Source organism: Megalops cyprinoides, chromosome 20, assembly GCF_013368585.1.
Source record: "Megalops cyprinoides isolate fMegCyp1 chromosome 20, fMegCyp1.pri, whole genome shotgun sequence".
Classification (NCBI taxonomy): Eukaryota; Metazoa; Chordata; class Actinopteri; order Elopiformes; family Megalopidae; genus Megalops; species Megalops cyprinoides.
The window spans coordinates 13782321-13804920 of record NC_050602.1 but is presented as its reverse complement, the minus strand read 5'-3'; the positions used below and the strand labels follow the sequence as shown (position 1 = coordinate 13804920).

The following is a 22600-nucleotide window of genomic DNA, read 5'->3' as shown; positions in this document are numbered from 1 at the left end:
TTAATTTTTCTGCACCCCCTCAGCTTTCCTCCCCAAAATTCACTGTAATTGCTCAATTGTACAGGCTCGTCTCACTGCGGCAACCTCTGCTTACGCTGGAGTGTAGGGCAAGGTGAATGCAATCTTCAGATAGGCTACACTACAAGTCCCACAGTCACCAGGAAGCATATGCAGAATGGAGGAGAGGTGCAACTCCCTGAAGTTGGCTAGGCAGCTCATGGGTACCCAAATGCAATGAGGGTACCCTGGCTAACCTACCCACCCCTAGCCCTAGTGGAATGAAGCCAATTTGTACTGCTGCTGTGGGCTCCCAGTTTTTGTCAGCAGATGCCACAAATATGCCATGTTTGAATCCCCATTTCATTTGACAGATGTATTCTGGTATCTATGTGTGTGGTGCTGCATGTGGCTTCACAAGGTACATCCTGGAAACAGTTGCTAGCAGTTAATTGTGTTTTTTGAAAATACTTTTTTTTGTGAATGTGACTCAGAATAGGGTTGGTTTTCAGTTAATGCAGACACTTGAAAACTCGCCTTGGACTCTGCTACGAGAAACAACTGGATACATTCTAAAACTCTTCTTTGAACAGAGTCCAGGAAAACTGAATAAAACCAGCTTAATATTGGGACGTCTATCCTACAGTGGACATCTTTATTTCACACAGTAACTCAGATGGGTCAGTTAGCTGTCAGACAGTGAATTGTGTTCCCATGACAGTGCATTGGGTGCTATTTATGAAACAATAAGAACACTGGGGGTGTTCAGTGTTTCCGTACTTAAATCACCAACCATGGCTCATCTTAGGGGTCTCCCTTCTTGTTTGTTGACGGCATGCATTCTTTCTTAACAGTTTTCTTCCTCCACAGCTCGTCAGGTCCTTAGTTTGACCCGGAACATTCTCTCCCACTGTCTCATCTACCCCAGCCACACATCCAAAAAGATGAAATTGGCGTTCTTCCCTACTCGTTATAAATCTCAGGGCAGAGCGCCGTCCACGCAGGTCAATGCTGTTTAGCACTGAGACACCTGCATTTTGCCCCGGTTGAAACAGTGCGACCAGGAGTTTCCATTGTCGTTTGGCTTGTCAGCCCTGAAGCCTCCTGCCTCAGCAGAGATCCGGGCCCGCCTCTGTCCTCAGTTTCCGGAATAATCCGGCAGACGTCATCTCCATCAGCGCTGGCTCTGACCTCTGTCAAAACGGCCCGCATAATGAGAAGCAAATATGTCAAAGTAGAAATGAGCAGTGAATGAGTCACGCGTAAAAAAGGCATGTCTTTCACTCCCTTGGAGAACACAGGGTGAGAAAAAAAGGGGGGCAAGACTGTTGACTTTGTGTCAAAAAATGGCAGAAAAAGTGCTGTTTGAAATTACACCAAGTTTTCACACATTTTGGCAGAGGACATCTACAAGAATCCCTATCTGCTTTATGAATCTGTTTTAACAGTGCTGATATCAATTTTGCAAGTGGCCATTTCTGTCGAGAAGTTATGTTTTACTGTCTTCTTCTCTGGCCACATGGTTTAGGTATGGATGTTCATAAAGGGTGCAGGTTAGGTAGCCTTGGCTCAACTTCTAGTCTACTTTAATTCCAAAGTTCTGTTTCAACTGTGGCTGTCATTTGAATGCAATACACACTAGTCAATGGGAATCTACATTGCTGGCCATTTATAAATTATATAATGGCCATTTGGCTGTGAAACAAACATGACATTCTGTACATTTTAAGTGTGTTTTATGCAGTCCCATATTAATGAAGCACCCTGAAGTGAAACAGAACAAATAGACATTGCATGTGAGATTCACCTTAAATTTTAGACCTGTACACACAGGTGGGAGTTTTGCAGTCATAAAGCATTCTCCAGTTTCACTTGTGCTGTCCATACCAAATTTAAAAATACATGGGTCTCGGGGTTCTGTCTGTCCCCATCAACCTATGCAGGGATCAATTTACCTACTGCTATTGCCTACCCCAACATAAAGTTAAGACACAGGAAACTGACCTTTGGGTCAGCACTTGAGGTAAGAGTCTTGCTACACGTGGCGGCCTGCATCAGTCTTACAGAGTGACTTCGGATTCACTTGTTTGGCTAAAGTCAGTCCCAGAACTGTGCAGTCTAAAGCTTAAAGCAGAACAATGAAAAATGATATCTGTTTATGACTTGGCAGTCCCCATAGCAAAGGAAAAAGTATTTTGGATTAGGTATGCTTCAGTCAGAGGTGAAATTCTAAAGAAATCTTCCCAGCAGCTGCCATTTCACTGTGGTGTGGATTCAGGTACAACCTAGAGTCTTTGAAATGACTCCACAGACTCAAGGGAAGCCAACAGTAACTTTGGCAGTCTGTTTGTTTTCTTATTTTTGGCATACCCACGCCAAGGTTAAGTTGAAAAAGTTAAAGGCTGCCATTATGACGCATTTAAAGATTTTATGTACCTCAAATTTGATAATTGTTTACCGTTGCAGAGAGCTGAACCATAGCTCCCCAAAGTATTGTAGGAACGGTTAACAGGAGGGTTCTTTTCTCACTGATAAAATTTTCCAGACTTCGGTGACATTTATGTGGCAGGTAAATTGTGAGGTAGTGTTTGTATCACTACGCATACACAATCATTTGAGTTATACATGGAATATTACTCCCTGTTGGGACAGAGGTTGGGCCTGGAGTAACAGTGGTTTTAAAGAGCTTTTCTTATGCCTATTGTTTTAATGTAAATAATAACCTCAGAATATCATAGACGTCCTCTCTTGCAATGCAGTAGATTCCATTTCCATGCTATCAGGTTTTCAGTCTGTCACCTATTGCTGTAAAATATGTTTTTGGGAAATTAGTGGCGAATTAAGAATGCATTGATCTTAATGCTTTTTGGTTTTGTACTCTTGAACTAGAAATTCAAGCTAGCATGATTTTTTTTTTTTCCATTAGGCAGAAAGAAGTAGACTACCTTTGGCAAGTGCCATATATGTTAACAGTGAAATAAATAAAATCATACCTTATGTACGTTTGCCTTTAATGAGCAAGAAGTGAAATGACAGTAATTACTGTAGTCACACCTAGCAATGTAATTTCCTTATCACGGATGCAAGGCTTAATATTTATGAATACATTCAAGCAAGAATTTTCTGAAAGGACAAACAAGTGTCATTTGTATAGAATTACACTGTGAAAGTGTTTATTTTAGGCAATGTTTTGCTTGAAAAGGAAGAAGTGGCTTTTTAATAAAATCCTTGTTAACACTTGGACGATACAAAAAAAAAGTGAGACAGTCATACAAACATGAGAAATAACTCTGGAACTGCTCTCACATTATAGAGCCCCCCAGGGGAAAGTAAAAGCAATTCATTGCTTCAAATAAAGAAATAGGTGACAACCCTTATCAAAAAGCATAATATTTAGACTAACTTACATGGGAAAATAGTGTATAAAATCAGTTTAGAGGATTGGGGGATGTATTTCCGCCAAACAATGTCCTTGGCAAATCTGGTATGAAATTATTGAGATGCTCAGCTATGACCTGATGAAACGGTCTTTCATGGGATTGTATTTGTAACACTTTGGGAACTCATACATATTAGCTGTATGTACAGTAGATGCGGAGGAGGGCTCAGGCACTGGGACCTAGTGTCTGTGTCATTGAAAAAATAAATCTGGTTTCCCACGTAATTTCACCTTAATGAGACTGTTCCTCCATTTTTTTCCAGCCCTTTGGGGGTGATGGCTGGTGTGACACCATCAACAACCGGGCGTACTGCCAGTACGATGGAGGAGACTGCTGCCCGTCCACTCTCTCCACCAGGAAGGTAACTACATCTGCTATTCCACCCACTAGCCATTGTTTCAGTGGAGGCCCCCCCCGCCTTCCCGCTGTGCTTTAGCAGGGGTTACTTACAGATCAGCATACCTGCTGAAGCTCTCTGTTAATATTAGGGTTTCTGCAGCTTGTTGACCAGACGCTGCTGTTACCCCCCCCAAAAGTCCATCCTTGTGCAGGGCACAGAAGTACCTCTGCCCTCCTCCCTTCCCTGGAAACGAGTGAGCTCAGGCAGAAAGCGTCCGTCGTAAACGCGCTGCCCATTAAACGCTCTTTTACAAGGGGAAGGCCGGGTGTCCGTGGTAGCCGTCAACAGTAAAACACCGTTTAAACTAACAAGGTCGGAGAAAGTGAAATAAACTGTGAGCGACAGCATCCTGCCGCAGTGGGCCGAGCGGAACCGGTGTGTTGGTCTTTATGCGGCTCGTGGCACGCTGCCGGCCTCCCAGGCACTGCTTACATCAGGGACCCCGGTAGGTAGAGTCTGGGTTTGGGTCCAAGCTGGCAGGAAAGCCGGACAGTGGACGGGCGGGGGCTTTGTTTACAGAAGCTTTCATCACCAGAAGGAAGACGGCCTCTTTAACGCACTCTGTCCCGCCTCCTTCCTCTCTCATACACACAGGTGTCCCTGCTCGTGGTTGCAGTACCATAAAAGTGTGAATGAAAATATCACGAGATGCCAGTTCATGCAAGTTTGTCCACAGACTGGTTTTGAATGTCTACAGAGATGCTCCAAATGCTACCTCTTGGCTACCCTGTGATGTCACTTATAAAATGAAACACTTCATTGCTAGATTTCATGATACTTCCTTGTTTTTTTGCTTTTTGCAGTAAGTGGCATGTTCATGTTTGGCGATTAAATCTACACAAATAAAATATCCCTATAATAACAGAACTGTAAGCAGCCACCACCCTCACCACCACCCCCCCACCATTCAGTAAGGTTTCAAAAAAATACATCCTAACCTTGTTGAATCTTACCGTGGGGCTCTAAAATAATATTGCCATAATACATCAGCCATTTTTTTACATGAAGTTTATTTGCCATTAGCTGCACCCGCTTAATGAGTATCTTTACCTCTAGCCACATTTCATATTGTGATATACAGAAATGAAGAATCAACATTAATAACTAAGAAAATGAGCATTTAAATATGCAGCCAGAATAGGGAAGCTTTATGTACAGTTACAGCATGAAGCACTTACTTTCTTATGAACATTTGCAATTTGACAGTGGATATTATAACTCCTGCTTTTATGGCAAATGGTAGGAAGCTATGGCAGTGATCATCAAAACCTCTGATATTCCATAAATGTGAAATCTCAAATAAAACAAAAAGCAATGACTGTTGCCTGGAGAGCTACTCCTGGAGAGCAATACTGTATGCATTATTTCAGAATTTCATGCAATCTGATTTTTGAAGGGTTTATAATGCTGACCATTGGTTGACACCATAGGTGATGGGTTAGATGATATGTGTACTTAGTCCAAACCTTTCCTTGGACAGGAATGTCATTTTTTCTACTTTTCATCCATTGGGAAGACTGCATGAATTTTATCCAATTCATTAGCATAATTTAATATATGCATATATGTATGCATTTTGTCATACCATTTAACCCTTTCGCACGTGACTTATTTTATGCTATGTAGCGTGTGTTACATTACATGATTCGTTATGTTTTCATTAGCATTATTAAGCTTCTCATAGTTTTCAAAGTTGCATTTGCAATACTTTGTAACGTTAAATCACTGTTTCCTCAAAGCTAACATTAGCTAGAATTTTTCACACCAGTTTGACCATACACACGAAAGCACTAATCACACCAGTATGACCGTATGTGTGAAAGGGTTAAAACAACTCCTGAATACAATTTCAGGCTGGCACTTGAAAATGTGTACTCTGATTATCTATCAAACTGGCCACCCAATCATGCCCCTTACCACTGATTGGCTATGCAATCCCTTAAATTCCTACATGAAGTTAGTTTGCAGTTGACCTTTCTGGTTAAACACATATGTCAATAAATAAATGACTATAGAGAAGCTGGCTGACACTTCTCCCATAAAACTAGTCAAAAAAAGCAAAGGTTAAAAGAAATAATATATTTTAAAACCAAAAAAAAAGATGATGAAACCAGCCTTCACAAACCAACAGCAGGGACAAAATGAGCCTCCCTCCTGCTCTCCAGCCACACCTGTATTTAATCAGCCTCAAATTAATCAAGTGTGGCTTGTTAGCCAATAGGCTGGTTTCCAAACCAATTACACACATGTGACCAATTAACAACTGATTGACACGCAATTAACAATTAACACTTTCTAGAGAGAGGTGTAGGCTCCCCTTCAGAATGACCTTCTTCCTTTTAGGCTGATTTTAGGAGAAGTTACAGCAGTGTTGAGATATTTATGAAGTTAACCCTGCTCCTGCATATGACATTCACTATGACTGGGCTTACAAATCCCAAAATCATGGCAGTTAATAATTAGTAATTTTAGGGAAATTCTACATAGCGCTGCCTTTTTTGCCTTCTTGTGTGTTACCTGTAATCCCTCTAGAGAAAAGAGCTTCACTGAGATCTGTAGCTTTCATCTCATCCACTTTAGATTAGAAGTTATTACTGATAGCTCTTTGTAGGTAATCAGATCTATATTTTTATTGTCAGTAGATTTATATGTATTACCGCTAGCACTTTGTACAGTAGATAATCATGTCTATAGATGCAGATTCTCATTGGCCTTAGGCGAAGGAAGCTTACCAGACCTACTGGTGAGATATACAGCCTCCATGAGAGAATTCAGTTTGACCGAGTGGTTCAGTCCACTAAACGCCAGCGCTGGCAGCAACAAAATGAAAGCATCCAAGACCTGGAAACATCCGACCCGAAGACATCGGGGAACAAGTAAATAAGTTGGGTGTTGCCAATGAATGCCGACAACTGATTCCCTGGAAAGTGGTGCAACCCTGTGGAACCGTCGGTATGAATAAACAAATTGTGCTTGACACATGGAAAAGTGACTTCAGAACCGATGAATACACCAACATGGCTCCTCAGGACATGAATAATGGCACTGTAGATACGTATTCCTCATTGGGCTCATTGTCATCGCCGGCTCAGAAATCCCATCTGCGCTACACAAAGCTCAGAAAAGCAAAGCATACAGTTATGGCCGTCTGCCAGCAGAAGTCCTGAGCAATGAAGCAGCTCTCAATCTGGTGCATATTCTGCTCAATCCACAATGATCAATAGTAATTACAGTAGTGGTTTGTATGTCTCAATCAAGATACTGACTAAAAATGAGATGCATCTTATGGTCCCTTTCTTCTCCACTCTTGGATTCACCCATAGTATCCCCTGAATTTAAGAGCAACATAACTATTTTTTTTTAAACTTACAACTCACATAATGTTAATGCAGTGCACTGTGTCTGTCGGAATGTATAAAAAAAAAATGTATATAAAACGTATTACTAATATACAGTAAAAATAAACTGTAGCAGCTGTAGTTATCAAGATAAATAAGACAGAATCATTCCTCTATCAACACTGTTTAAATATTTTACTTGTAATAATCAAGCAATCAGCTTACAAGAATAATTTTGGGCTCACATGTTAAACAATACTCAATCAAATGCAGTGGCACATAGTACTCATAAAAAGGTTGAATCTGAGTAAGAATTATTATTAGAATTATTATTACCATAGCACGTATAAAATATTTTAAGAAAAATGTTTCATATTCCATGTCTTGTCACCAACATCTTTAATCTTATGATAGTCTTCTTGAGACAGCCAAAGAGACACAGCTGAGAATCTGGCCATTCCAAAGTGTACACTGACTTTTTTTTAATACTGATTCTAACAGTCAGTTAGGGCATCATTAAGAACGAAGCGAACTGACAAATTCACGCTGGCAAGGCCCACTATGAATGAACCTACAGAGCACTTGCTGCACAGAAAGCTGTGACCAGTGTCATGGCATTGTAGCTTTGGCATTGGGTACCGGATTACCATTGGCAATGTTACATCTTATTTATCTTTCCGATCCACCATCTTTTTCCACCCTCTGTCTAGTTCATGTGTGCTTGAAATATGTCCCTTTCATACCACTTTGTCCACATTGAATTGAATTTCACTTGCTCAGTTATCCCTCAAACTTGTCATGTGCCTATGGAGCCCCTTTTAAGAGACTGTGCTGCGTCTCAAAGACTCACAAACCCTATCCATTGCAATACTGCCAGTATGTGTAACCAATATCACTAGCCGATCCTGTTGTGTCATTAGGGCTGGAAAAATGTAATTGCACATGTCAGTGTTTTTCTTGGCATTTTAAAAGTGATTATTAGCAATAAAGCTGACATATACTTGTAATAGCTTAAGGGGATTGGATCTGAAGCTCTAGTTCTCCATGATAATTTTATTCTTGTGTTTTGTTGACAGCAGTGTGATCTCTGATGAGGGTCTGTGGTTCATGAAAATGTGGGTCCTGTCAGCTTTTTAAAAAGGTTTATGTTTTTGCTTAGAAACACATTCATACCTATCACTTGAGTACGTCACACCACTATGTCAGTACAGGCCTACGCAGTGCCTTTCCACAGTATAGTAGTTGACTGTAGCAGTATTAACAACTCACTTCACTTGAAAGAAAAATGTGCCTTGTATCAAAACTAACTTCTTTTGCTGCCAAGAATGTTATATTACTTTACTTTATATTAGTAAAGACAATATTGACTCTACAGTATTATTCTGCATGGTACTGCTCAGTGCACCTCTAGCACTTCATGACATATTATAGAAATGGAAGGATTTCCATCTCAAAATGAGAGAGATTAAAGTGAGATTGGAGTCCAGGGGAAGCGGTTTCCTTTGTTCAAAATGCCAAACTTTGGCTTTGATTTAAAGTGAGAACCCCAAAATTTGGCCCTCCCATCTAGAGGTTGTTAGAGGGTAGCTGTGTGAAACAGAGGGTGAGCTACATTTGGATAAACCGCCGCCTTGATCATTGAACCAACCTGGAAGCTTAGGAAGCAGCGTGCAGCCAAACAAATGCAGTTTTAATGGGAGATGTGGTCTTGGATGATGGCTTCGGCCTCTATACGTTCTGGAACCACACAGCGAAGTTCTCAATTAAATGATTACCGCTGCTAAAACACTGTATGAAATCACGGTTAGCCTCCGAGACTGCCTTTCATGTTTACTCTCCTTGCGACAGATTGCTTTGCGGGGCATCTGAGTTTATTTTGCAACCTGAGGCGATGGCATGCTTCCTAGACTAGAGCTGGCAGGCCCAGTTGTTGATTCTTAACATGTGTTGATCCACTCACCTCTCTGGTGTATCCCCTCTCTATGATACTCAAGGTTTCACATCACTCTGTCCACGATGGTCCATTTGGCAGCTTTTTTTTCCTCATCTCCTGGGAACCTTCCTCCTCCTTTTGATTTGTGGGGAAAAGTTAAGTGCGGAACACAGAGTTTTTGTACCCATCCAGTTTAATCACGCAATGTGCTTATTTGATTTGAATCAAACCGAAGTCAGCAGTCCAATGCACTGATGGTATAAGTAAACACCCTAATAGGATATGCAAGCACTTAGAATGTTTTGGGTTTGCCCTCGGAGAAGCCTACGTAGACTTAACGAGAAGATAAGCAGCAAAACAAAAAATGTCAGCGAAGCCTGCTTGCCAGTAATGGGCTGTATCCATCTACCGCAAAGTGTTTGGCCTTTAAAAACAACAAACAACAAAATTAATGCAATAAGGACATGGCACTTTGGCCAAACACAAATATTGCTTTAATTTCAGTCTGTAAAATAATTAAGTTATGTGTTTTGACGAAGGCTAATACCGAAAGAATTTCAGTTTTTTCCATATTGCTACGGCTGAACACTTAAGCATGAATCAGACCTTAAATGGAATGTTCCCAGGAATCAAATTTGATTCCCCATTATACAACACTACTGAGATACTGTTGAGGAATCATTTGAGGAAGGTTTGTTCACTGGAGTGGCATGAGGCAAGAATGAGCTGCTCAGAATTCACAAGCCTATAAAAACACAGGGAACCCACCAAGTTCTGAGAAATCTAGAAGTTGCCATTGGTTCACTTCAGGAAAGTGTGTTTTTAAAGTCTATTTCAGTTCCATCGGCTGTGGTAAATACAAGACTATACTAGTCATGTTTTGTTGTATTGTGTTGCTGTTCAGTTAATGCCTTGGCTAATGAGATGCACATCTTCACAGCTGGCTTACTAGCTTATTGTTAATGTCCTGTTCTCTTGGTTGATTGACAGGTCATTCAGTTTGGGGCCGACTGCGACCAGGACGAGTGCACTTGCCGTGACCCAGATGCAGAGGAGAACCAGCAGAAAAACAAGTACTCGGGCCCTGGGCTGTTCTGAAGAGCCAGCAGGACTAATGAGTCCAACGGAAGAGAAAGCACTGGGAGAAGCTGGTGTTCCAAGCAGATGACATCCAATTAACTTCACCTCTGAACTTGAAATCACATTTTATTTTGTTGTCCTTACTGGAGAAATTGAAGATAATCACTAGACAAAAGCAGTATTCCCATTAGCGAGAGCTTCAGTATTACGAACTATACCAATTTATGAAATATAGACTAATATATTTTGACAATCTCTAACTAATGTAGACGTAGTAACAAATAAATCTTTTAACATCATATCACTTAACCATTTATGTATATTGTAGGAACCCAAGTCCAAATACTGTTTGTTGAGGAAGTCAATGTCAGATGTAGCTGTTTTTTTTTTTTAAAGAAATGTTTTATACAAATATTGTACCTATAGTATGAGCTTGTTTTGTGCCATATTAGGCTTGACACGCAAATGAATAAATTATACCTTTAGCACAAGCCAGTTTTAGTTTTTCTTCTTTCAGTAGAAGGGGGGTTGGATTCTTGTTTGTCAGGTGTGTTGAACAAATCAAAGGGAAAAAGTGATTGAAATATACCAAATTACTGCACCTTGCAGAAACATCAGTGGTCTGGTTTTTGTCATCAGGAAAATTAAGACAGGAATATTTTCAACAGAGAAAGATTAAGACGAATAAAAATGCTAGTAGCAGTATGTCATAAAACTGATTAGTACTCCAGTCTGTGAACAGTGTGCTCATACTAAATTCCATAGAACCTCACCTACTCCACAATGGGTCAATTTCTGCTCCAAAAGGTTTGCTTTTACTTGACACACTGTATCTTTACCACAGATATATATATATATATATATATATATATATATATATAAAATAACATTTTTACTTGGTGAGCAATTTGAAAACAGATCTGAAAATACAAATTACAATTTGTGTTTTCCCTGTAACAATAATGTGAATGTATTAAGATTCTTATTAAAACTGGTAAGAAAAGGATATATTATCTTGAGACCTTGATCAGTGTGTCCATACAAACTGTGCCATCTGTATGGATGGCCATAGGTTTACTGTATTGCACATCTTTCTCCTGGACTGTGTTTGCATTTTCTGTCAAGACCATAACAGTTCATCAGCCTCAGTTGTTGTATTGAATAGTCCAGGATTTTCTCCTCACTGCCTTTCATATGTCAAACCCAGCTGTCACAAATCCATATCCATCTTGCACTTGCACCTTATATAGATCAACACTTGCAATCTTCACACCAAAAGGTTGTCTTGTTCTACCAAATCTGAGTAGATCTGTGGCAACATCATGTCTTAAAAATGTAGCTCACATTATTTCTTCACATGCCATATGGGGACCAATCTTTGTATTTGTAACATAAAATATTTACATTCATTGAAATGTCTGATCTATACATATGTCTTGTGCTTCTCCTCATGATTTTTCAAATTATTATGCATCTGAACTCTTTTGACACTATTGTACATTTACAAGAGTTAAATACCGGAAATGGCTGTATTACTGAGTTTACAAAATGTTTGTATGTTTTTGTTCAACAGAAAGGTAGATTATTCATGCAATAATAATGTACTTTCCTCAATTTAAAAACCAAACTCTTTGTTTTGACGTTCTGCAATTACAGTTATGCACTGCGGTCAGATAAATTCTCTTGGTAGGTAGGTGGGATACCATTTCTTGAAAACAAAAGACACTGGAACTGTTAAATCCGATTTGGCTCTCCAAAACAAGCCTCCTAGCTTCATCACTGTACTGCTGATAGCAATGGCTGTGTGCATCCAGAAAGTTTTGCCAAGAATGCTTTGTCAAATAGAAGTATATTTCCTTACCAGATGATGTCTTATCAAGAGAAATTGCAGGCTTGTGTTAATAACACTTCAGCCAGAGGCCATCTTGCAGTTTAACAGGATCCCATCTATTAATTTATAATCAGAGTGCTGACTATGGAAATATATGCCACCTACAGGCAGACTATTGAAACAAATCTCAGAAATATCACATTGCAACATTGATATCCTGGCATAAAATTTTATCCAAAAAGCTTTACTTTCCTCAGTGAACTCAGTTTAAATGCAAAGGATATTCAAAAGCCTTGTGTAGTCAAGCCAAATATCTGTACTTAAAATGCCTTCTTATTTTCAAAACAATGATTTTTTTGGCATTCAGAAAAATCATGTCAATTCAACAGAAAAAGAAGAAAAAAAATATGGGTGATACATCTCTTTAACACCTGAATATCTCTATAGGCTTGGTGTTGTGTTTGAAGGTACTGACACTCTCAAATACCCTATAAGGTTTTTTTTTGCATAAGATTTGTTAATGTATTTATTTATTTATTGTGAACAGAGTAACTAAAGCTTGATATTGCCTTAGTAACAGTTCAACATTTTGCATGTAATCTGACAGATGATTAATGAACAGGGACTCATTACAGAGGTAAATGCTGTGATTCAGCTATAAATATATTTTTCATGTAAAAGTAATTGAATGAAGTTACAGTGACTGTAGAAAGTGTTCTCTATTGTCATAGGTACAGGCTTAAGCTTAAGTCAGCAAAGTCTGAAACTTTTGCCTTTTCCTCTTTAAAGCTGGTTAAATCATTATTAAACTAACATTTAGATGAATACGCTGAATAAATGCAATCATGATACTCCTAAGTAATTACAGAGTTAATTAAATCCAAAATGTAACAAACTTGTTGATACAAAACACACAACTCAATTTGATTTGAAGACTGGTGAGGAGAGACACATTTGTTCATTTGAATTACACTTTATCTGCAACACTTAAACACATTAGAAGGTGGCTGATGAGTGTAATCTTTAAATCAGAATTCTTTATCAACTATTATACAAGGCCACGAGGACCTCTCTAAGGTTGGGTACAGAATTTGGCCTTGGTAATATGACATCGAAGCAATTAAATCAGGCTCATGTGCACATAATTGTTTTGAAAATAACCGAACATGTGAAACCTATTCACAATTGAAAAATATCTATTAGGCCATTTTAAGGAATATTTTAATATTCAGAAACCCAGCGTTCATTCCCAGTGATGTTTAGTTGTGGTCTGAAGTACTGGTGGTCATCTTTGTAATGAACACATTTCATATCGTTCAGTTCTGTACAAAGATCCAGTTCACTGACTTGCTGCTTTGTTCAGTTCCTTGACTGCAGTACATGACTGTAGATCTCAGTCAGTTCATTCAGTTAATTCCATACATCTGTTTCCTTCTCCAGTCATAGGCTGGCTCCCTGACTTCTTGATTATGTGCCACTTGGCCCCTTTACATAAATGTCCTAATGTACAAAGATCTAACGTTCAATGGAATCTAAAACGTGGATTTCAGCATTCAAGAAAAAAAAAACCAAAACGTAACTATACACAATCCTACCTACTCCTGAGTCATATGACACAGGTAGTTATGAGTAAAACATATCTTATTCAGAGTAAGTACTATCATCTTTGCCTTTGGCTGCTTCAGTGCATCATGGTAGACTGTCTACTTAGCATTAGTTTGCGCTGTTGCCGTTTTAGCCATGCCCCAATTCTGCATTCCAGTTCGACCGAAAGATGGGCTATCGAGTTGAGGTCAGGGCTCAGTCCTGGACACTCAGCAATGTTCTATGAATGGTCACACCCGTAATCACACCCACTTTCCAGCAGTCAAACCATGGACCCATGTCTCTGTTGTCATTTACTGTTCTAACTCAGTAACTTAATATAGACAGGGACATAGACAGATAGTTAGATAGACGTGAGGAGCGACCCTGTCGGGATCAGACAGTCAGTTGCCCCTTGGTTGCAGAGCGTAGTGATCTTGGCGGGACATATATTGAACACTTTAACATTGAGGTAAGATAAGTTTCATCTGTATACATACCTAGTGGTTTGTGAGATAGGGAGAACATTTTAGCAACCCAGTGAGTTAGCAACCTTACATGAAACTGTCCTATTTATTTATGTCTATAAGCATGGCCAATGAGCCAATATGTTGTATTGATTGTGTCTGTAAAGCATGATTAACCATATTTGAATTAAGTAAGTATGATTAAGTTAACTGGTGGATTGTAATAAGAAAAAAAATACCATTGCAATGCAAATAAAAGTGTAACATTTTGTGTCCTCTACTTGTGTCTACTCACATGCAAGCCCTGGTAGGGAAGACAGAAAATAACAAGCACAACTCTTCTTTTGATCTTTGTGGAATTTTTGAGCTGAAAAAAAAATATCACATCAATCAGCTGTAACAATTACTTGTTACCTGTATGCCCATCTTAAGCTTTATCATAAATCATCTGCATCTTTTCACAGAGCATCAATAAGTTAGGATAGCTTCATTTCCATTGCAGAAGTTCATTCTGTTTTTTTTCATTATGATGCACAACTATCAAAGTAGAGCAGTGTTCTGTGAATTTCTCTCCATCAAGTCACTCTGTATTGACTAGCTGTTTTCTTTTTATCATGGGTAATGTGTGGTACAAATGCAGTACGCAAATCTGAAAATCATAAACGGAGTGTTTAAATAAAAACTGAATTAAAAATGAAATATTCTCATCCTGGTTTAAGAGCTCAGAATCCCAATGTGTTTTCAACTAAGGACATTTTGACTTTAATAAAAATAAAATACTGTATATGTGGAAAGTCCATGACACCACATATTTCAGATTACTTTATTTTTCCATCAATGCATTCCTCACCATTCCAGACAGAGTAATCACATCTCATGATCCTATTTCTATCTGCAGTATGGTTACTTCACATTTTATTTGCATCTATGACAATAGTCCTTTCACATACCAGAACACATGGTTCAAGTTCAAAAAGATCTGATTCCTTTTTTTATGGTCGCCCATAAACCCTCTCAAAGTGGAGATTCCAAGAAATATCCTGTTGTCGACATGGAGTCAGTTTGACCTGCCAGCAGTCATACTTCCACTGCTTTCTCAGAGACAGAGATAGGACCTCAGTTGCTTTATTAACAGCATTATGGAGACACCATGCAAAGAAGACATTATCCTGATGGTGCACAGGCCATCCTCTGTGCTCTGAATGGGGAACCAAGTCAAGAGGTTGACTTCTTTGGCTCCCAAAATACATAGTGCTATTGATTTACACTACAAAGTGAAATCAATTTACAGATGGACGACTGTAACTGACCCCGACGAACTTGAAACTTGAGATGGATAATGCAAAGTTGTTGACAAAAGCCAAAAGTAGACTGTGTGTGTACGTGTGTGTGTGTCGGGGAGGAGTGGGGGCGTCATTCAGTGAAACCTTCATCATTAAATTTGAGTTATCAATTAAAGTATCATACTTTTTCTATTCATACGCTATTTTATTGTTTCTTCTCGGATCATGAACTAACCAGGAAAAAAGACACAAGATTAAGTGACACGCACACATTAAAGAAACGCTGAATGCTGAGTCTACTCAGAATGAATACCAATCACAGCTCATTTTTTGCCCTTCAGACATGAATGCTGGATATATAAAAAAGTCTATTATTTTTACATGAAAATAAATGATTTACACTCAAAGTGTTTCATGTCATGTTTCTTTTATGCATTGATGTGCTTTTAGAAATGATTATGTTTACAGCTTCTGAAAAAACTCAACGTTGAACACTTGTCTCATCCAGCACCTTGGCCAACTCCACTGCAAGCCAGTGATAACAGATCGGGCCAATGTACTGAAACTGACCAACTATTTGGCCTACCTAATGCTTATGTAGGCCATAATCTACAATTTTTAATTTACCACAATCAATGAGCCTTACTCAGTTACATGTGACATATGTTAATGAATAAGAAACTTTTGAAAGGCAAGCTTTGCTCACCACCAGCTGGGGTTTAATTTGAGCAAGCAAGACCATTGATAATTACCATAGAACTAGGAGTCCCCTTACCACATGTTACACATCAACCTCTACACAGTGCTGTCAAGTTATCATAAAATAAAAAAAAAAAAACAAAACAAAAATCATGGTACTTGGTTTATAATATGTTTAGTACTAATTTGTTTAATGTTACATACAGCTTTGACATTTAGAGAACATGTATGTTTCCTATTCCTGAAGACATTTCCATTCTCTCATAATGACGTCAGTAGAAAATGTGTGTAATTACACTAAGAATGTTAGGGAAAGCAGCAAAGTCACTTTCTTCACCTTGTACATGTCCTGTCTGCTGCTTGGAAATTGGATGTGCCTCCCTGTTAGAACAGTGGCTCTCAGAGTATAATGTTGTTACCCTGCTTAGTTGATAGACACCACATGCAGAAGCAACAGCTGGAAAAAGTCATAGACGAGAACATAATGTGACAAGGCATATTTCAGTAGCTTTAAACACAGGTAGCTAGTTAAATAAAGTAATAATCCTTTGGTACATCTTAGCTAGCTCGATAAGTAGGTAAGTATATTAACATTAGCATCTACTTATAGACCAACAGTTCAAGATCACTTTCAAGAGCAGGGCTCAAGAAAAGGAACGGCAGTATGTACTAATTATTCAGCTGCACGTTATTTTCATAAGAAAACAGTCAATTTGTTTCATAGCTAACTACACTGTATCACAGCAACCCAGCCTGTAATTTGTAGCATAGATACTGCGAACATTAGAATAAGAGAACAGCTTCCTAGTATTCTAGCTAGGTTGCTAGATAGATCATGACATATTTTAAACACTGGGATGATATCTTGGTAAGACCCCTTTTTGCTAGAAGTAGATAAATCATCAATGCCTGGCCACATGATGCAGTGCTTAAATCATAAATGATAGTAAATGCATCTTGAAAATTATATTTTGCAGCTGCTCAGACTATATTGCTATATTAGCAATATTTCCATTGTTTAGATCATTGTTAGTTAACAACTCAACTAACACATTATGTTACAAAGATGGCAGCCACATATTTTTCTGTATCTTTTATTGACACAACTACTATCACATTAGTACATCCTCATTTGTTGTATGCTTGGAAATAGAAAGGGTCCAGGTTTTAATGTTTGTTTCTGTTTGATTAATTAACATTTATTCATTTTGTAAATGACTACAGTGAACACACGGCAATTGCCTGAATATGACATGAGACGATTGGTGAGAGGTGTTATTTCAGAAACTGAAAGATTCATGATGATATAATGTGGCAGGAAAATAGTTTAAGAAAAGGGCAGAAAATGTGGTTTATATGGCTATACAAAGTTATCTGAATTTTGTTTATTCACATAAGCTTAGATCATACAAGTGGTACAACGGCACAAGTATTTGTAAAGATTAAGACCTCAGGGTTATTGTGATTATTTCTAGGTAACTCTGAATAGGTCCTACTTATCATTTCTGTATGGATATGAGGTATGCTCTGCCGGTGTGTCCCTAGGTCGATGGCATGCTATATACAGTCATCAGAACACAGACTGGTATAGCATTTCCCATTTTAGGACAATATCAGCTGCCAGTTAGTTAGCTTTCTACTTCCAAGCAGGCAGCTGCATGGAGTTTTCTCCTGTTTATTACATTAGCTGCACAGCGCATCAGTTAGCAGTGTCACTGAGCTACCTCACTGGTAGTTCCATGCCCTGGCCAACATGGAGTAAATTATGAATGCTAAGGCTGTTATGACATTTTAAAATTCATTTTCAATCAGTTTTGGTCTTAACAAGATTTGAACATTTATTTCTGTGTTGTAAGCATATACTAATGTATCCACCAATACATTTCAGACCTAAAACCCAGGTTTGTTTTGGCTTTTATTTCATTATAATTAAATAAACACAGCAGAATACATTTATTTAGAAATGCATACTAACATTAATTTGAAAAAAATTGTTAATGTATTTGTGTGCAATAATAAACTGTGATGGAACGTGAGTGAGATCGTCAAACAGCATAACCATTACCTTAATGTTTACATAATATTTTAGTCTCGTAAAGCATAGAAAGTATGTAACAGAGTTTTAAGGGGGATGCCAGCTAATATTTGAAGACAGGCGACTCAAAATTAAGTACTTCTAGCGACCAAGACAGAAACAGATTCCAATGAAAGCCAAAACCAGAACTAAGAAATTGACCAAATGAACATTGCTTTAAAGCATCAGCTGGAACACAGGAAAAGCCAGTGTGCATGCAGTGAATGGCACTTGCCTGCCAACACCTCCGAGTCTTTACGCTGACAGTTACATTCCTGCTCTGCGGTGTAATGCCCAGAGAGGCCTGGGGCTGCTTGCCTTGCGGGCCCTACCAGCGCTCTGAGAGAGAGCCTGTCCACCAGCCAGGCAGAGCCGCACTACCAAAGTATTAACCTCATGCCGTACCTGAGGGCCACAGTAACTTAAACGCATACAACGCAAAGAGTGTGTTACTCTGTCTCTCTGTGCTGGGTTGAAGGGTTGATTTGTTGCTTTTCTTGTTGCTAATATGTTTCACGCCCACAGTGACTGACTTCATGAGATGTTTTTCTGAAGTAACACGTGATATTGTGACATGCTGTGGGTGCCACTGTTTTTCTTGACTTTATGAGCATGTCTGGAACAAGCAATGTATGCAAATCTGAAAAATATGTATATTTAAATGAAAACAAACATATGGGATTATTTTCATCCTTTCACCCTGCGGTTCAAAAGTTCAAAATCACAAAGTACTTTCCACTAAGGACAGTGGTATTTTGACTTAAATAAAAACAAACAGTTGTAGGTTTGGAATGTCCATCATACAACATATTTTAGGTTACATTCTTTATTTTCCTTTGAAACAGTAAAGATAAACGAAGTTAAATGTGCACAGTTGGTTTGTTTCACATTTCAGGGAGACCTGGACTTAACAAAACATACTGCATGCAGATTTGAAAAAGGTTTCTCAAATACAAACTCCCATTTAGATTCCTGCTTCAATTTGCTTCTAGCACTAAGCTATCACGTTCAAGAAGATTTTCCAGACGCTTTTATTATCCACCTTCACCCTGTAATAGTCAAAGTAATGCTTGACAGTAATTCAAACAAATTGTAGTAATTAACATTGCACCTTCATAAAGAAATCAAGTAAACATAAAAAAGCTATTAATGCATTTTAGGCTTGTTAACTCCTCAAGCTTTACATGAAAAGAGCACTGCAGAAAGTCAAGAGAGATTTCTACCTCACAGGAGACCCTTTTTAGTTTTCTGTGGAAAAAAAAAAACAGCACATGGTTGATGCTCCCACTCTTATTGTTTGACGATAGCTGTCCTATGATTTAATATGCTTTCCATCATCTAATAGCTATTCTCACCCAGATAGAAATATCTTTCAAGGTTGCAAGGTGTTAATCATTGGTTTGCTGTTAGAATTTAAATACAAATCATTTTCTCAAGCTGTTCCTCTAGTTGTTGTGGCTAAATGTGACGTGAAGGCACTGTTGAATTCTTACCTTTCCCTGGTCCAAGTATTTATCTGTGTGATAGTACACTCTCACTCTTTTGAGGTGAAAAATATCTGACCTCATAAATTTTTAAATTATTTTAGAGAGCTGAATTTTAGGGAGTCTGAATCAAAATGATCAATGTGTTTCATCTTTTTCCATTAAATTATCTGATCCTGGATCAGTGCATGGGTTCTTGCAAGAATTAAGTATTTTAAGGCTTTTGCAGACAATTAGCTTGCTGACAGGCCCAATACTCGCTGCCCCCCTGATCACAGAAAATAAGCTGTGAGAACGTCAACTGTGTAGTTTTTCCACTGCGACAGAAAACTACAAATTAATCCCAAGATGATGTTTACCTCTAAGATGGGCAAGTTACACGTCACCTCCTGTTACATTCTGAAGCCCCTAAACATTAATGAAATATTAAAGTTGACAGAGATTGTGCTGACCTCATTTTATTTTCTTACAAAAGGTTTTTTTTAAGTGCTACGTGTCATGAGGTAGCAAAATAACCAGTTGAATCAAATACTCACTTTTGTTGTCTGAACATAAAATTGTGCATTGATTCACAAGAGAGTGCAAATTCACTATTTTTCAGGGTGTTTTATCCAAACACATTCGTGAAAGGTCTTAACATATTCCATCAGGTATGCATCCAGTACACCTATATATATGCACTTGTTTCATGTTCTGTTATGATGTGCCCTTTTTTAAAAATTATTAGTAAATATTATACATTAGAAATTTATCTTCCCACCAACCATTTCTTCATATAAATGCCAGTCATATTCATGTTTATAGTGTGTAGTAGTATAATATGTGAAAGCTGCACTGGAATGAGTGGTTATGCCATGTATAATAGCTTTAGGTATTGTCAGACTAGCAACACAGATCAAGACATAATACATAATGGTTCCACCTTCCCAAACTACTTAACACTGTCTACATAGAAAAAGAAAATAATAAAAACAGACCTGTACAACAGTTAGTTCTAAAGTGTAAGTACTACATTCAACATTTTTAGTAAACTGTATCATTTTTATATAATACACTTTGGGGGAATGCTTTTCAGTTGAACTCTCTTTGTCTCCATATCCCCTCATTAGTATACATTAAAGACAAGCATTATGAACACAAAGCTGTTCTTTTAGAAGTTTCTTATTTACAGATGGTGAGCCTTCCATTTTCCCAAAAGGAACAAAAAAATGGCTGTCTGTTCTGAGAGTTATCAGGGAAAATATACACTAACTTATCTAACGGAAGCAATGGGGTTGCTATCCTTGTCTGTAGAGCTTTACAACACATTATTTGAGGGGTCATTTACTTCCTGACAGCTATGTTGGATTTGAATGTGATCCCCAGCCTCCTTTTGTCCACACCGCCACTGCAAATCGAACACTCAGTTCTTCACAGTTCCTTGGGCTCCCCATAGTCATTATACAGTACGGGCAGGAGCTGTTCCTCGCAGGCCTTGCGCACGTCCTGACCCAGGTCCACCCAGTTCAGGCCGAAGGCCTTGGTGTCGGTATACCGGCAGGCGAGGTATTTGAGGGACACCCTGCGCAGGCCAATCTTGGGCTCCTGGAGCAGCCCCCTGCACCAGCCGCTCAGATCATCCAGCTGAGAGAGGATCAGCCCGGCCTTCCTGCGAAGGAAACCAGTGATCAGTAATGTCACATCTCCACACTCACCACCACAAGTTGCTTCAGTAAGTAAGCATATGTAGCCTGAAGAATAGTGTCCATCCTTTTGTTTCTGCATGTAATCACCATCCTCACTCACACCAGGTCTCAAGAGTCTGTTTTTGTTCATGTATATAAATTTGGTATCACAGATCATTTCCTTAATCTACAGCATTTTTCCCATTTGCTGATACATAGCAAACTCATTTCTTTTGGTCTCCATCAGTTTTTTAGGTTTTTTTTTCACTTGTATTTTTCTTAGCAGTTTCTCTGAAAACACCTTGTAACTGGATTGTGTTTACCTATGTGTTAAATGAGAATTTAAATCGAGTAGCTGAAATCAACAGGTAACTTTCTTTATGTATGTATACATGTATATAATATACAATATATCATAATGTAATATATCATAACATATAATGTATAATGTATCACAATCACTGAACAAGAGGTACAATGATGCCCTAAATGAAGTCTTTTATCCCCCATCCATTCCATAATAAACAAAACACATTTAAAGTGGTTCACTGGAGCACACAATAAGACAATATGGGCAGTGTACTGTTCCACACAGAACAACCTCAAACTCCCATGCTTAGTACTCAGAATTATTAGCAATCATGGTATCCTTTCAGGGTACAAATTCAAGCTGAAAAAATTCTGATATTCTGCCTGTGGGTGAGAAGCCTCTGTTCTGGGGCCTCACTTAATTGCTCATCATGGCTTCAGTTACCTTGGAATGTACTTCATTAGTAAACTATACAACCTGAACTTCACTCCCATTATAAAAAAACATAACTAACCTTGAATTTTTGGAAAATACCAGCATTCCACACAACAGGACACAATGCAGCCTTCTCCATGGAGTAAGGTACTGTGATTAAACTACCTATTATCCACAATACCCATCTGCCCCAAGAAAGGAAATGAACTAATCTTACTGGAAGAAGAAAAATAAGTGAATTAAACAGGAAACACGCAGAAAGCCAAAGGACCATGGCAGATTTACGGTTTAACATCTCAGCTTTGTTCCATTTCTAAATGGATCCAACCACATCACAGCAGTAAACCTTCATAACTTGACATGGAACAGATTTGTTGTAACAAATTAAACACCAAAGGCATCCGCCACATAACCCCTACCTTAAAGTCAAACACATTTTAACCGTACATGCTGTTACACTTAAGGCTTGGTAAAAGGCAAGGAAACCAAATTCCTCTCATTCATCTCCTCTCTAAAATGGTACAGCCCAGATTTCTGAAAATTATTCCGATGAGCTCTCACTTCCCAGACCATTATCTGAC

The 22600-nt window shown here is 38.5% G+C and overlaps 2 protein-coding genes across 3 annotated transcripts in view; one reads left to right on the top strand and one right to left on the bottom strand.

Moving 5' to 3' along the window:
* pappa2 (pappalysin 2) overlaps positions 1 to 10342 on the top strand; it is an 81784-nt gene extending 71442 nt beyond the window's left edge. Inside the window, exons 22-23 of the mRNA XM_036554945.1 lie at positions 3700 to 3798; positions 10099 to 10342. Coding sequence (XP_036410838.1) covers positions 3700 to 3798; positions 10099 to 10206 — 207 coding nt within the window. The 3' untranslated portion in view covers positions 10207 to 10342. The remainder of the gene's footprint in view (positions 1 to 3699; positions 3799 to 10098) is intronic.
* Positions 10343 to 18923: 8581 nt separating this feature from the next.
* astn1 (astrotactin 1) overlaps positions 18924 to 22600 on the bottom strand; it is a 274669-nt gene continuing 270992 nt past the window's right edge. For both annotated transcript variants that reach the window (XM_036554076.1, XM_036554078.1), the window contains exon 23: positions 18924 to 21258. In XM_036554076.1, the coding sequence (XP_036409969.1) occupies positions 21021 to 21258 (238 nt within the window). In that variant the 3' untranslated portion in view covers positions 18924 to 21020. The remainder of the gene's footprint in view (positions 21259 to 22600) is intronic.